The following is a 15764-nucleotide window of genomic DNA, read 5'->3' as shown; positions in this document are numbered from 1 at the left end:
CCCACAGAAATATAAACATAGACGGCACAAGCCAAAAATGTATTCACACCTGTCAATGTCTTTACACCTCTACAAAGAAAAAATCTCTAAGGGACGGACCATTAGATATTTGAGGGGGGGCTGGGCAATTCTTTTGTGCAGGATATTTTTTCTTTCGCTCCAGGCTGTGGCAGGATATTTTTTTACGCCATGAGTTGCTTGCAGGATATTTTTTATTTTTAAGTTTAACCTCGGAATGATCCATATTTATATGTTAGTACGTTTTTAATAAATTTTTAACGTTTTTAATTATTTCCCTTTTAAACACCTCGTAATTTTATTGTATTTTAAATATATATATTTTCTTTTCCCTCATTTCCATTGTAATAGCGTTGAACTGCATGATAGGAATCAGAGAATATGGAACTGCTCATAAAACGTAAGCAATAAAATGGTTTCTTATCCTTATATTATTAAACCCGATTTTTCATATTGATTTCGGAGATGCTTGTTACAGTCAAAACTAGTAGATTTTAAGAATGTCTTACTCTAGCTTCTTTTTAAACCCGGGGAAACGTTTTCATTCCGGTTACGGGACATTTCTCTAATTGCGCCCCTAAATGCGTTATTTCTAATGAAATAGATAAAAGGATTCGAGGCAGAACTGACAAAAGCTACCAGCTCAACTGCAATCCATACACGACGAAGCTCGGCGCTAAGGCATTCACTCGTAGTAAAAGTATGAACCAGAGAAGTTACAAGACAAGGAACCCAAAGAATGATGAATTGTCCTATAATAATTCCCGCGGTAATGTTAGCCTTTGCGCTGCGCAAGATTTCCCTCCGTGTCTCTAAGTCGATTGCGGGCCCTTCGTTCCTTATTCTTCTTCTCTGTTCGTGCGCGACTTTCAGTATTTTCCCGTAACAGAAAACGATGAGAATGAAAGGGAGAATGAAGGTGACAACCATGGATATAGTCCAAAGTCTGGGTAGTGATTGCGGATTTGTTGTAACAAGCCTTGCGCTTGCGAAAAGAAGAGACAAGAGCCATACAATTCCAGCTGCAAACTGGCATCGCGGTAGAGTGACCACGGATCCATAGCGGAATACGTAAGTGACGGCGATAAATCTATCCACGGTGACCAAACACAAAGTAAAGGTAGTTACCGCAGAGGTCTGTAACCACAAGTAATCAATAGTGATTTTAAACGGGTGCGAATGGGGTTTTTGCTCGACCAGGCACCGCGCAATCCAAATTGGGTTAATGATTATACCAACAGTAAGATCAGCGGCAGCTAAAGAAGCCAAGAGCCAGTTTGAAGGCGACCGAAGTCTAGGGATTTTAGCTATGGCAAGCAAAATCACACAGTTCCCAAACACTGCGATGAAGCCGAAGATGGCAAAAAGGCAAGCGAGGGAGACTGAAGAAGCTGTGGTTAGCTTGCCTGAGCACTCAGTAGCCATAGCGTCCGTGTTAACTGAAAAAAACGTTTATTGAAACACCTATTGTAATTAGGCATTCTTTTTCCTATCGTAATTAAAACTCCCCAAGCTCAAGTTAAAATTGAGCTACGAGCAGGTGCCAGCCTTTTATCCTTTAATAACCTATATTGCAAAAAAAGAAATCTATTTTAATGACACTTTTAAAGGATCACCAAAATTTTTTGACCAAGTAAAAATTGGACTAGCTTTTCTGACGGTTTTTTCACACCGCAAAATTGCTTTATTTGACAAATGATAATAGAAAAGGATGAGCAATTGTGCATTCATTTCATTCATTCCTGATTTCTAAGATATGCCATCTAGGTGCTTACTAGACCTATGGGTAGATTCTGGATATTCCGAAGGGGGGAGGAAGGGGAGTTAATGTGCGCGTGTACCGATGATTGGCTGAGGAAGGGTGGTGGTGGTGGTGGGGGGGGGGGGGGGGGTAGAATGCGCAACCATTATACGCACCTGTGTGTTTGGTTATATAGTACCTGACAAAATAAAGTGAAAAGATGGGTGAACAACCCCTCCCCTGGACTCTGCTGGATCGGCATAACTTGCACTCTTCTTCGCGCCTGGTACTGTGTGTGTGTGCAGGGGGGGGGGGGCGCCTGGTACTGTGTGTGTGTAGGGGGGGGGCGCCTGGTACTGTGTATGTAGGGGGGGGCGCGCCTAGTACTGTGTGTGTGTGTAGGGGGGGGCGCCTGGTACTGTGTGTGTGTGTGTAGGGGGGCGCGCGCCTGGTAATGTGTGTGTGTAGGGGGGGGGCGCGCCTGGTACTGTGTGTGTGTGTGTGTAGGGGGGGGCGCGCGCCTGGTACTGTGTGTGTGTAGGGGGGGGGCGCGCCTGGTACTGTGTGTGTAGGGGGGGCGCGCCTGGTACTGTGTGTGTGTGGGGGGGGGCGCGCCTGGTACTGTGTGTGTGTGTAGGGGGGAGCGCGCCTGGTACTGTGTGTGTGTGTGTGTGTAGGGGGGGGGGGCGCCTGGTACTGTGTGTGTGTGTGTAGTGGGGGGGGCGCGCCTGGTACTGTGTGTGTGTGTAGGGGGGGGGCGCGCCTGGTACTGTGTGTGTAGGGGGGCGCGCGCCTGGTACTGTGTGTGTGTGTAGGGGGGGGGGGGCGCGCCTGGTACTGTGTGTGTAGGGGGGGGCGCCCCTGGTACTGTGTGTGTGTAGGGGGGGGCGCGCCTGGTACTGTGTGTGTAGGGGGGGGGCGCCTGGTACTGTGTGTGTGTGTGTGTAGGGGGGGGGTTGGAGTGGGTTAACCAATCTCCCTTGAAAAACTTCCCTCAACCCCTCACAAAATAGCAAAAAGATTGGGAAAACTTCCAACATAGATAAGCACATTTGGACAAACCTGTTAAAATGATTAAGATCCCATTAATGTGTTTATTTTTGGATGAATTTTTACAACCATTACAAAAACTACAAACAAAGCTAAAAAAAAAAGGACAGAAAAAAAAACTTAACGTATGTTTAAGGTTAGTGTCTTTATTTTATATATCCCGAAAGTATTCACATGCCGTCTCTTGGTCTTCCTTATTTCATCCCAACATGTAGGCAACAGGAAGCTGAACTGAGCTCCAGTCCCAAACTCTGCTCGCGCCACATTTGTAAGTGAGGACCTGGTGAGCATAGTTGATTGCTTGGCAACGGGCGCATGTAGGATCACGTGCCTTGTCGCATGTCAGCACGGCTTTCACCAGCAAAAAGGGCTTCCGGTTAGAGTCTAAATCCGTCGCCCATCTAAAAGGACATTGATAACTATCCCGCCGGCCAAAGCCGCCGGACATCCTGGGCAGCGGCATTGGCTGGGTAGAACGCGCATTTGAAGGTGGCTTCACGAACATGTAGTTCTGCGTAATGAGGAGTTTCATGAGTGCGTAAGGGGTCTGCGGTTGGCACTTAAGGCACTGTGCAAGAGCCATCGATGGCTGGGTAGTCTGTGATTTCGCGACGGGGAGGAGAATGGAGACTGATAGGATAAACTAGGAAAACAAAGCAGAGGCAAGTTAGTGCGCCAACATGAAAATGACACTGGACATCTTTCGGGGGAGGGGAGGGGAGGGGAGGGGAGGGGGAGACATGTTAAATCGGCAAGGGCTACGAATCGACTTTTTTTCTTTTTCCCGCAAATTTTACGAGCCAGCATATACTTACAGCCTTTATACAGCTTTTGCTGTACTGTTTATCACAATTGTTGTTAAAATGTTAGGGCAAATTTTAAAATCATTCAATCAGAGAGGAGGCAAAATGCCTCCAATTGCATGTTACTCAAACCGTCATCTGGATCTTCTTTGTTAAAACAGCCGACATTGTGTCGTCCTAGCAAAGTACAGAGTCTCAGAAAGCATCAATTTTTACCAGCTGGTACGCGGGAACTGTTGTGATCTTTTTTATTCGGTAAATAAAGCATGTAACTTTTGTGGAGAATAGAGGAGAAGCAATATACTTTATACAAAAATAGGACTTTACAAGAATAGAGAGAATGGGGAAGAAAAGAGAAAACAAAGATGGAAGACCCTTTACAAATCAGAATCAACAAAAAAAAGAATTGAGAAAAAGATGCGCGACTTTGCACAAAAATAGGAATTTACAAAAATACAGAGAGTTGAGAAGATCGAAGGTGAAATACTTTAAACCTAGGTATTGACAAGATTAAGAGAGAGGAAAAGATAAAAGAGAAATAATTCTCACTCACCATTACCACATATCCGAACATCATGTTGAACTTGCAGAAAAGTTGAAACCTGTCTTAACACGGGTCTGTACCTCTCAAGCAAACTAGATCGCTCTTGGTAGCACTTTCGGTCCTCCTTTTATACATGTCGCATAATTTGGAAAACGGAAAAAAGCTAAAATGCTTGACTCTAAAAAGGCAGAAAGCCTTTTATTTTTACGAGTTATAATGTGCAGTCTTTTAATAACGTTTTAGAAGCCGGTCATCCTCGGCGGGCGAGCTAGCCAGGCCCACGCCTTTAACCATCCGCTATGGCGAAAGCTTTTAACAAGAAAGCAAGTTTATGGATAATTAGTAACGGACTTGCCAATCGCTGCGTGCTTACGTATATAGAAAACGTAAGTTACCAAGGCGAAGGTATTTTTGGCTGTCTTGTCATCTGTGTCGTATAGGTTGTTATTGTATCATACAGGGTTAAACGACGTCATCCTGGGATCGCTTGTCCCTTTTGCAAATACCCAGGAGACATTTTAATGTCTTAAAAGAGCCATTAGACACTTAAACCTGCATGTTGGTTTTTCATCGAGTTTATCCACTCGGTTTCGGTTTTCTTCCTGCTGCTATGTAAGATCAACAGAGGAAATTACTCTATTTCTTGGGAGTTAAAATGGAAAATTGCTCAAAAGATAAAAACAACTTAAACCGCATTGAGTTGTATGGTTAGTCCATGTTCGAATAGTCGCCAAGTCCATTTGCCACTCAGTGGGCAAGCTTCAGCTCCCCGACCAATTTCTTACTTGGATTGTCTTTAGAACAATGTCTAGATGTTAGTCTTTGTTGTATCATACAAGTCAGGCACACACTTACACACATACACACACTTTATTAGATCGTTTTCAGAAATCAAGGCAATTCTGCTGCTTTAATGCCCTTTATACCAGGATACATATAGGTTTGTATATATATATATACCCCGGCTGGTAGATTTTGGCATGCCGTGAATTGTCTTTTTCTCCACGAACGGCCCATCGAGCGTCGCTATCACGAATATTTTTAAATTCAAAAGAAAGATTCTCACCGCTCAAACGGCAAAACGGGGACAAAAAGGCGATCAAAGGGTATGGTTGGAAGGATAAATATGTGTGCTATGATTCTGCGAGGTTTATTTTGCCGTGCGAGTCTGGATTTTGAAAGGATCGGTGGATTTGTTGAGCACAATTTGGCAGTTGTCGGAGTTTGCAACCTTGTCTATTTTATATACAGAAGGCGACGGGAAAATTCGCAGCGGCTAAAACAGCTTAAAATGACAAGTAATGGCGGGTTTGAGTAGCAGCAACGTCAAGCTACTGTTTTATTTTCAAATCAGCATATTTATTTCAACGAGATTTGTTCGCTCATACAAACCCTGTTCGCTGATACAAACTCTGTTCGCTCATACAAACTCTGTTTGCTCATACAAAGTCTGTAATAAACCTACACTCGCCGTGAGCCTGGGCTACCTGTGGTCTTTGTAGATCTGTTTAAAAAGAGTTAACGTTTTGTTCCCTTTAAGGTATGAGGGAGTTTAACCAAAAGGGATGGAAAATATTGGCTTTATAGGGGGTCTGCAAATGTAGGGGGGGGGGGGGGGGCAATAGAGCTCTAACCTAGCTGTGAATACATTGCTGTGAATAATTTTTTTTTTATAAAGACATTCATTATCAAAATTCCTATTCCATACCCTTTTCGTTGTATAATGGATAGAAAGTAATTCCATTATGGACTAATTCCAGAAAGAAGAAGAAAGAGCTCGCTTCGGTAGCAAAGAGCTCCGTCGTGTTTTGCAGATTCTTCACCATGGTAGTTGGTGCAAGTTGCTGAAGACTGTTTGTTTCTGTGAACTAATAACACTAATACATCACAGCATTCTAGAAAAATAATTTTATTGTCTTAAGTGCATGAGATGAAACCTGGGAAATGGCTTAATCGCGAGATAACTAAAAGCAATCATTTACTAACCACGTTATCGCTAATTTCAAGATAAAAAAAACTATTTCGCGTCTATTTCACAACAAGGGACGTCATGCGAGCAACCGACACAGAGATGACGTCATGCAATTAGGGATTGCGTCACGAGCTTCACGTGAATATCGCCGAAAATAAGCGATCACCCCGGGTGCGGTGTGTGTATCGGGTGGGGGGTGGAGCTATTCGGTGCTGTGAGGAGATCCGCTGCAAGCATGGCCTCAATGATTTGTTCGATGTTTAATTTTTAGATCTTACTTTAGGAAGCTTTACTCGCTTAGCAGAATGACACGAGTGCTATTCTCACTAGGGAATATCGGGGAAAAATAGCCGAAATTAAGGCGAAATCGTGGGTAAACAGGTTTAGATATCAGCATGGGCCCCGGTTACATACTTTAGCACCTCTCTGGCTTTATATTCTGGATCCGATTCTGGATATTTCACTTCAAGTCCTTGCGACGCCACGGAGAAGATCTCAAGCCGTTTTCATCGCTGCGCGTCGTTATGGCCCATGTACCGATGAATCCCCCCAATGCTGATGTTGCCGCTGCCATCGACCCGGGTGTTCCGGGCCCCTTCCTGGCCAAGCGCCCCTTGCTGGCCAAGCGCCCCTTCCTGGCCAAGCGCCTCTTCCTGGCCAAGCGCCTCTTCCTGGCCAAGCGCCCCTTCCTGGCCAAGCGCCCCTTCCTGGCCAAGCACCCGTTCCTGGCCAAGCGCCCCTTCCTGGCCAAGCGCCTGTAGCCGCTCCTGTAAGTGTTTTTCTAGCGCTTGCGGAAGTTTTTTCCCTTTCTTTTGTGGCTTAGTTAATTTTCAGTTTTTCTACATTCGGTAGATGTTGGGAAAAATGGGTAGGCATCTTTGCTTGACTAATGTGTTTCAGCTTTACCAGCATTTGTGTTATTTGGATTATGTAAATTGTTAGCGAATGTGTATTTTAGCTTCTAGCATTCTTGCGAGACGGGTCTCCCTAATAATGTGCGTTGTTTATCAGTTTTGTAGGCGAAATGTGTTTCTGCCATAGAGATGGGTCTCTGCTAAAATGTTCATTAGTTTTGCAGGCGAAATGTGTTTCTGCCATAGCGAGATGGGTCTCGGCTAAAGTGTTTATTATCAGTTTCATAGGCGAGATGTGTTTCTGCCATAGCGAGATGGGTCTCGGCTAAAATGTTTATTAGTTTTGCAGGCGAAATGTGTTTCTGCCATAGCGAGATGGGTCTCGGCTAAAATGTTTATTAGTGGGGGGGACTGGGGAGTTTCAGAGGAACTGGTGGGAGGCGTGGATCGCCCCTCCAGGCCTCCCAGCACCGTCTCCCGTCTTAGGCCTGGGAGACGCGAATCGTCCCTCCGAGCCCCCCAGCTCCGTCTCTATATATCGAGCGTATAATGTTTCACGTACATAAACAACTGGCGATCGCTAATGTAGGCCGAATCGGTTTCACGTACGTAAGTTTTTGGCGACTGCTAATGTAGGCCAAAACGGTTTCGTGTACGCGAACAATCGGCAAAAGCTAATGTAGGCCAAATCGATTTCACGTACATAAACAATCGGCAAAAGTTAATGTAGGCAAAATAGATTTCGCGTACACGAATAATCAATTACGGCCGGTGTTTCGCGTGCTCGATTTCACGTACGTAGATGATTTTGGCCAAATCGATTTCAGATAATGTTTCACGTACATAAATAATCGGCAAAAGCATGGCCTAAAGTCCTCATGGTTGATGACGGCACGGAGTTCAAGGGTGCTACCACGAAGCTCCTAACAGACCACGGGGTGGAGGTCCGACGGGCTGAGCCTGGGCACCACAGGAGCCAAGCTTTCGCCGAGTCTTTCCATCGCTGGCTGGCGCAGCGCCTATTCCGTGCGCAGTACTCGAAGGAGCTTGCGTCCGGCAAGACAAACCGCGAGTGGGTTACTGCTCTGCCAATTGTCATCTCGGACATGAACGCAACGAAGACTCGCATGACTGGCCTTGCGCCTGAGGACGCCATAAAGCTGAATCGCGTGCCTCTCAAAGCCGAAAAGCCCCCTTAGAGGTCCCCTTGGAGGTAGGAACGGAGGTGTACATCGCCGTAAACGAGGAAGACCTTCAGGACAAGGGCCGACGGCGAGCGACGGACCCGTGGTGGACAAGCAAGGCGTACCTAATACTAAAGAGGGTCATGGAGCCCGGACAGCCAGTGTTGTATTACACGGCGTACTCTAAGCACGGCTTCACGCTATCGCAGTTGCGCGTTGCGTGATCAGCGCTTGTGCCTTCTATTGCAGCTAAGGCACGTGAGTCTGACATTCCACTTGTAGTGACCCTGACTGTCGTCCAGCCGGTCGATACTGAAGCATTGGGGATGGCTCTTGGTGTATCGTCTTTGTATTGGATCAGATGAGCCCCGTCGGCATGCTCGAAGTTAAGTAAGTGGTCGGTGCCCGCAAGGAGGTTTGTCAGATACGCGGCTTCCTCACGGTCGCGGACTACGATCGAGGACTCGTCGCCATGGCGAGCGCACTTGCCTACGAAACGGACAGCGAGATCTCGACCCTGCGAGTCTTCGCCGCCGGGGCCGGAGTGGGGGAACTTGATGGAGTCCTTTTTTCCGACGCTATACAACACCTCCCTCGCCGCGGCCATGGCGAGGTCACCCGAGTCTAGCAGGTCCTTGAGCTCTGGCGTGGTGATCCAGCCCTCGTTTTGTTCCAAGTGCTGCCCTACCCTCCCGGAAGTGTAGGGGTGGCAGGCCTCAGAGAACCCCCACTCGGTCAACTGAATGGTCCCGGTCAGTTGAAGAACCTCGCTCAATGGCCATCCCGCAACATCCGCGATACGATACACGTTCGTAGGGAAGCCGTATTTCCGTACCAGATCAATGGCGTCCGAGGCGCCGCCGAAGACACTGTCCTCGCATCCTAGGTACGCCGCACGCATGTCGATGTGAGCATGAGGCCGCGCCCCTAAGTTTTCCCTGCTATTCCACACTTTGGACTCAACCTGCGCCGCTCGCCAGACATCCCTGTATTTAGGAGGCGTTGGCCTGATGTTTTCTCTTTGGGTCCACTTCTTGAAGCAATACCCTATTGCGCCGCCCATCGAGTGCGTAGCTTCGATGTACTCTTGGTAGGCTGGGTGATCGTCAGGGAGCCATTGAGGATCATGTCCAGTCTCGTCTGTAAACGCCCTGTCGATAGCCCACCCGTCTTGTCCCGATCGGTACAGTTTGCCTTCGTGCGTGACTATAACACGCCCACACAGCCAGACCCTCGTGCTTCTGGGGATCGCCCTGTTTATGAAGCGGATGAGCACCTCCCGCACCTTCGCCTCGTGCGTTTTTGCGGCGGCACTGGTAGCGCGAGGCGCTGCCTCTCCCTGACATAACGAACGAAGCTCCCTCTCAGCCTCGAAGTCTAGGCCGTGGACGCTCGCGATCGCAGGTGGTTCAGTCGGAAGCTCAGCCCAGGCGTGGTTATTGTGGCAAGGGATGGTGATCCTCGTCTTAGTCCCGTACTTCCCCGAGTCCCACAGGGCGTTACCCAGGGCATCCACGGCTACTAGCTTTACCTCAAGCTTCCTTTCCATCTCAAAGAGGTCCTCTTTGGTGCACCCCGTGGTGGCCAGCTTCTTGTCAAATCGCTCGAGGATCTTGCCTCGTGTCTTGGTTAGACCAAGGGAGCGCGAGGTGCCTCCTCAAGAAGTCGGCAACATAGCTCACAACACAGTTAACGAAGGCGTCACCCCCCTCTCATACAAACATTGGCCCGGGCTCACCATTTTGCTCAGGTAAAGGGCGAAGCTCGTATCTCACGTAGACGAGGTACTCTCGCCCCTTCTCCCAAATACCCGCATCGATGCCTTCCAGGGCGCCGACTGCGATTTGACCCCCCCTTTTGACTAACAACCCACCGATCTTGTGCTCCGAGCGCCCTTCCTCCTCTGTGATTGGCGCCAATGGCTCTGCGGGGGCCTTACCAACGACCGTGAAGAGTCTGTAACGCCGGTCGGGGTCTACCATCCCGAGCACCAGCGGAAGCACTGCGTCCGCCCGCAGAGACTCTCGCTCGTGCGAGACCCACCACACCGAGCCGTCGTCATTAATATCAGGCCCCCGCACAACCGGCTTTAGAGCAATCACACCTGTCCCACCAAGATCTCGCATCTCCTGGTAAACACTGGCGCTTATGTCTCGGCCCCGTAGAGTAGCATCCACGCTTGGGAACCGAAGATGGGCGCCGCCGACGAAGAGAGAGTAGTACGTCTCGGGGTCTAAGCTCTCCGGGCCCTCCTGCTGCCGGGACGGCAGCAGAGGGTCGAACTCGCGCCAGACCTCCTCCGTCCACACCTTCTCCGGTACGAGCGGCTTAAGCAGCCTGTGTTTGACATCGTCGGGGATATCCTCGTCCAGGATGTTTTGGACCAGCCCTGCCAGTACGGCGGGCGCCTCTTTGTCACGCATGCTATCGAGAATCTCCTCTATGTAGACGTCCATGCTCGGGCACACCTTGAGCCACCCAGTCTCTAACTGAGAGTTGGGGTATGCCCTGCGCCACCCAGTCTCTAATTGACCGCACCGCGGGCTGCGATGTCAGATAGGACGAGCGCGAACCGCTTCCGAGCGCGCCTCTCGATGCCGCGCATCCTCTGCCCTTTACGATTCGCTCCGCAGGGGCGACACAGCCGCGTCTCCGACTGAGTCCCTATGCCGCAGACCCTGCACGGCACGGGGAGGGGGCTGCCCTTACGGAGCCTTTGGAGGTGCACCTTGCAGTAGGTGTCCAAGCACCTCCGGCCGCACGTGTTTGCGCGGCCGATCCTTAGCCACCCGCAGTAATCTTTTCCGCGCCCCATCCTTCGAACGCTCGGTATACCACAGGACATACGAATGTCTAATTGCAAACCCAACACCTAATTAATTATTCATGCACGCGAAACACCGGCCCTAATTGATTATTCATGCACGCGAAACACCTGCCCCTAATTGATTATTCGTGTTCGCGAAATCTATTTTGCCTACATTAACTTTTGCCGATTGTCTATGTACGTGAAATCGATTTGGCCTACATTAGCTTTTGCCGATTATTTATGTACGTGAAACATTATCTGAAATCGATTTGGCCAAAATCATCTACGTACGTGAAATCGAGCACGCGAAACACCGTCCGTAATTGATTATTCGTGTACGCGAAATCTATTTTGCCTACATTAACTTTTGCCGATTGTTTATGTACGTGAAATCGATTTGGCCTACATTAGCTTTTGCCGATTGTTCACGTACACGAAACCGTTTTGGCCTACATTAGCAGTCGCCAAAAGCTTACGTACGTGAAACCGATTCGGCCTACATTAGCGATCGCCGGTTGTTTATGTACGTGAAACATTATACGCTCGATATATAGAGACGGAGCTGGGGGGCTCGGAGGGACGATTCGCGTCTCCCAGGCCTAAGACGGGAGACGGTGCTGGGAGGCCCGGAGGGGCGATCCACGCCTCCCACCAGATCCTCTGAAACCCCCCAGTCCCCCCCATTAGTTTTGCAGGCGAAATGTGTTTCTGCCATAGCGAGATGGGTCTCGGCTAAAATGTTTATTAGTTTTGCAGGCGAAATGTGTTTCTGCTATAGCGAGATGGGTCTCGGCTAAAATGTTTATTAGTTTTGCAGGCGAAATGTGTTTCTGCCATAGCGAGATGGGTCTCGGTTAAAATGTTTATTATCAGTTTTGCAGGCGAAATGTGTTTCTGCCATAGCGAGATGGGTCTCGGCTAAAATGTTTATTAGTTTTGCAGGCGAAATGTGTTTCTGCCATAGCGAGATGGGTCTCGGCTAAAATGTTTATTAGTTTTGTAGACGAAATGTGTTTCTGCCATAGCGAGATGGGTCTCGATTAAAATGTTTATTATCAGTTTTGTAGGCGAAATGTGTTTCTGCCATAGCAAGATGGGTCTCGATTAAAATGTTTATTATCAGTTTTGTAGGCGAAATGTATTTCTGCCGTAGCGAGATGGGTCTCGGTTAAAATGTTTATTATCAGTTTTGTAGGCGAAATGTGTTTCTGCCGTAGCGAACAGGGGCGTAGCCAGGGGAGTGGCCTAGGGGGCCCGCCCCCCCCCCCCCCCTTTTAGCAGCCAAAAATACAGTAAATGTATAAAATATTACCTAAAATACAGAAGAAAATGCCTTGAAAGTCCCTTTTGGGCCCCCTTTCTGTTAAAAATCCTGGCTACGTCGCTGGCGAGATGGGGCTCAGCTAAAATGTCTTATCAGCTTTGTAGGCGAAATGTGTCTTTGCCATAGCGAGATGGGTCTCGGTTAAAATGTTTATTATCAGTTTTGTAGGCAAAATGTGTTTCTGCCGTAGCGAGATGGGTCTCGGCTAAAATGTTTATTATCAGTTTTGTAGGCGAAATGTGTTTCTGCCAGAGCAAGATGGGTCTCGTCTAAAATGTTTATTATCAGTTTTGTAGGCGAAATGTGTTTCTGCCATAGCGAGATGGGTCTCGGCTAAAATGTTTATTATCAGTTTTGTAGGCGAAATGTGTTTCTGCTGTAGCGAGATGGGTCTTGGCTAAATGTTTATTATCAGTTTTGTAGGCGAAATGTGTTTCTGCTGTAGCGAGATGGGTCTTGGCTAAATGTTTATTATCAGTTTTGTAGGCGAAATGTGTTTCTGCCGTAGCGAGATGGATCTCTGGTAAAATATTGTTACCAAATATATAGGCGAGATGTACTTCTGTCTCCGCGAGTATTGCTAAATCTTGTGAAGTTATTAGTTTAGTTGGCGGATACATTCCTGCCTTGAGTATTTAGGCATCAAAAAACGTTTTTCATGATCGCTATGACCCTTTTTGTCTTCGGGAATGTATCCCCAGGAGTATTAGGTCAGTGATCTGTGTACGGTTGGTGAAGTGTTTTTTTTCATTAACCGGTTAAGTTATATCAGGCGAGTTATAAATGTCTTTATTGTGGAATTTTATGCCTATGTGTGTTTTGCAGGACTATTGCAAGATTTTAGTTTGGTTTGGTATCTCTAGCGGCGAAGCTAGATGAGCTTCAAAAGCAAGTGTTGCATGGCTCTGTTGAAAGGGCTTTACAGACTGTGCGCCAACTGGTAGACCGTCCAAGTCCGCTGATACACGGCGCGGCTGTTATTGCAGCGCTAGAGCATTTGGTGGACGCGGCCAGATCCTCTGGTCACAAGGATATCAAGCGTTTCGACGCAATATTTAAGCAGTGTCGTCCCTTCGTCTATGATGAACGTTTGCCAGTCATTGTTGACCAGCTGTTGGGAGACGACGAGACCAAGAGAGTTTCACATCAGATCGGCAAAATTCTGAAATCCGCAACCCAGACAACCGTTGGAACTCCGCCTGTCGGAGTTCGGCATCCGTATTTCCGCCCTTCCCGTTATCATCGGGGTGGGATGCGCCCCCGCGGTGGCGTCCCTATAGAGGTTTTTCTTCGATTAGATGTTTTAATTGTAGAAAGACAGGCCATAGGGCTGCGTCCTGCCCGGAGCCTAAACAACTGTAGTTATACTGTACCCTGTAAATGTAAAACGTCATTTGTTTTGTTTGAATTGTAAAGAAATATGTGGTTAAGGCATAAAATGTTGTCAGCCCCTTGTAATAGCTTATGTTTTGATCCTTTCTGTTCTATACATGGGCGACTCGAGTAGCTCTGGTTTTGAAGTACATATCTATTTTTATTTTATTAGTAGTTTTTGGGCCTTTGCTCTTCTTGTCCTTTCCTCCTCGGGGGGCTCTCTAATGCCCTTAATTGCTCTTATGCTCTTATGTCTAATGCCCTTAATTGCTCTTATGTCTAATGCCCTTAATTGCTCTTATGTCTAATGCCCTTAATTGCTCTTATGCTCTTATGTCTAATGCCCTTAATTGCTCTTATGCTCTTATGTCTAATGCCCTTAATTGCTCTTATGTCTAATGCCCTTAATTGCTCTTATGCTCTTATGTCTAATGCCCTTAATTGCTCTTATGTCTAATGCCCTTAATTGCTCTTATGCTCTTATGTCTAATGCCCTTAATTGCTCTTATGTCTAATGCCCTTAATTGCTCTTATGCTCTTATGTCTAATGCCCTTAATTGCTCTTATGCTCTTATGTCTAATGCCCTTAATTGCTCTTATGTCTAATGCCCTTAATTGCTCTTATGTCTAATGCCCTTAATTGCTCTTATGTCTAATGCCCTTAATTGCTCTTATGTCTAATGCCCTTAATTGCTGTTATGCTCTTATGTCTAATGCCCTTAATTGCTCTTATGCTCTTATGTCTAATGCCCTTAATTGCTCTTATGTCTAATGCCCTTAATTGCTCTTATGTCTAATGCCCTTAATTGCTGTTATGCTCTTATGTCTAATGCCCTTAATTGCTCTTATGCTCTTATGTCTAATGCCCTTAATTGCTCTTATGCTCTTATGTCTAATGCCCTTAATTGCTCTTATGTCTAATGCCCTTAATTGCTCTTATGCTCTTATGTCTAATGCCCTTAATTGCTCTTATGACGGGGTATCCCGGGGCTGCTTGGACTTGGGGTTGTGTTGCCTTTTTCCTTTTTCTCACGCGGATCTTTATTCTTCCTTTTTATTTCGTTTTTACCAGCCACCCAGTAAAAGGTTTAAGAAGACCTTCAGACCCAGGTCTAAATTTACTATCAGTGGCGTGGCCGTGCGCTGGGTTGATTGGAAAGGTCGCATCCCCTGAGAAGGTTGCGAAATTAGAAGCTAAGGCGTCTGCCAAGGATTTACGCTTCAGGGACCCGGATGCTTTTCGTGCGGGTGAAATTCATCTCCATGTTTCGCAGTGGGAGAAGATTCTTTCAAGGCACGGAAAAGTTACAGAGATTTTAGGGAACATCAGAGATGAAGTAAATCCCGAAGAGTTTTTTGTACCTTTTAAAGGGGATTTCCAAGGAAAATTTTACAATACAAACACTCCTTCGCAAGCTCTGTTTCCAAATAGTAAGTCGCGCTTGGATTTCGAAGAATTTATCTCATCCACTCTTGATCAGCGTCTGCGTAATGGCTCGATTTCAGTTTGGGGAAAAGTTGGTTCCTGAAAACCCCCTCATCTTGTCATGCCTTTTACTATTGAGCCCTCAAAACCTAGGCTTTGTCATGATGAGAGATTTCTTAATTTGTGGGCAAAGGACCTTCCCCTTTCCTTGGACTATATCCCCAAATTGCCTCGCTACGTGTGTAAAGACTCGTTTCAAGCAACAATGGACGATAAAAGCGGTTATGATCATGTGTTTTTATCCCCCAGCAGCAGAGCGTATTTCGACTTTGAATAGCAAGGATATTTTTATGTCTACCATACTATTCCATTTGGATGGAAGGCTAGTGCCTACGTGTATCATACAATAGGTATGGGAGCCACAAGTTATATCCGTTCCATGGGAGTCCCATGCAGTCAGTCCATTGACGACCGTTATAAAACCGAGAAATCGCACCTGCTGGCTTGGAATCAGGAAAGACTTAGATAAACCAATGAAATAGGCCAGAGAGATGAGGACCGCCGCCGCAATGAAAGTGGCACCTTCTCCCAGTTCCTTATTCGACCAGACCTTTGCATCCTTCACAACCTGTAAAGTGGAGTCAAAGGACCTATGTTGTCGATTC

General features: G+C 47.0%; 2 protein-coding genes across 2 annotated transcripts; both read right to left on the bottom strand.

Moving 5' to 3' along the window:
• Positions 1–302: 302 nt before the first annotated feature.
• On the bottom strand, positions 303–1472 carry LOC5509377 (beta-2 adrenergic receptor). Its single transcript, XM_032378320.2, has one exon. It carries the CDS (start codon positions 1441–1443, stop codon positions 529–531), a length of 915 nt encoding a protein of 304 aa, XP_032234211.1. The 5' UTR covers positions 1444–1472; the 3' UTR covers positions 303–528.
• Positions 1473–2833: 1361 nt separating this feature from the next.
• Positions 2834–4281, bottom strand: LOC116616243. Its single transcript, XM_032378273.2, has 2 exons — positions 4166–4281; positions 2834–3452 (listed from the first exon to the last, which is right to left on the bottom strand). The coding sequence occupies exons 1-2, from the start codon at positions 4187–4189 to the stop codon at positions 3009–3011; spliced, it is 468 nt and encodes a 155-aa protein (XP_032234164.1). The 5' UTR covers positions 4190–4281; the 3' UTR covers positions 2834–3008.
• Positions 4282–15764: the final 11483 nt, after the last annotated feature.

This window comes from Nematostella vectensis, chromosome 8 (assembly GCF_932526225.1).
Source record: "Nematostella vectensis chromosome 8, jaNemVect1.1, whole genome shotgun sequence".
Taxonomy (NCBI): domain Eukaryota; kingdom Metazoa; phylum Cnidaria; class Anthozoa; order Actiniaria; family Edwardsiidae; genus Nematostella; species Nematostella vectensis.
Note: the sequence above shows the minus strand (reverse complement) of the source record. Positions and strands in the feature narration are given on the sequence as shown.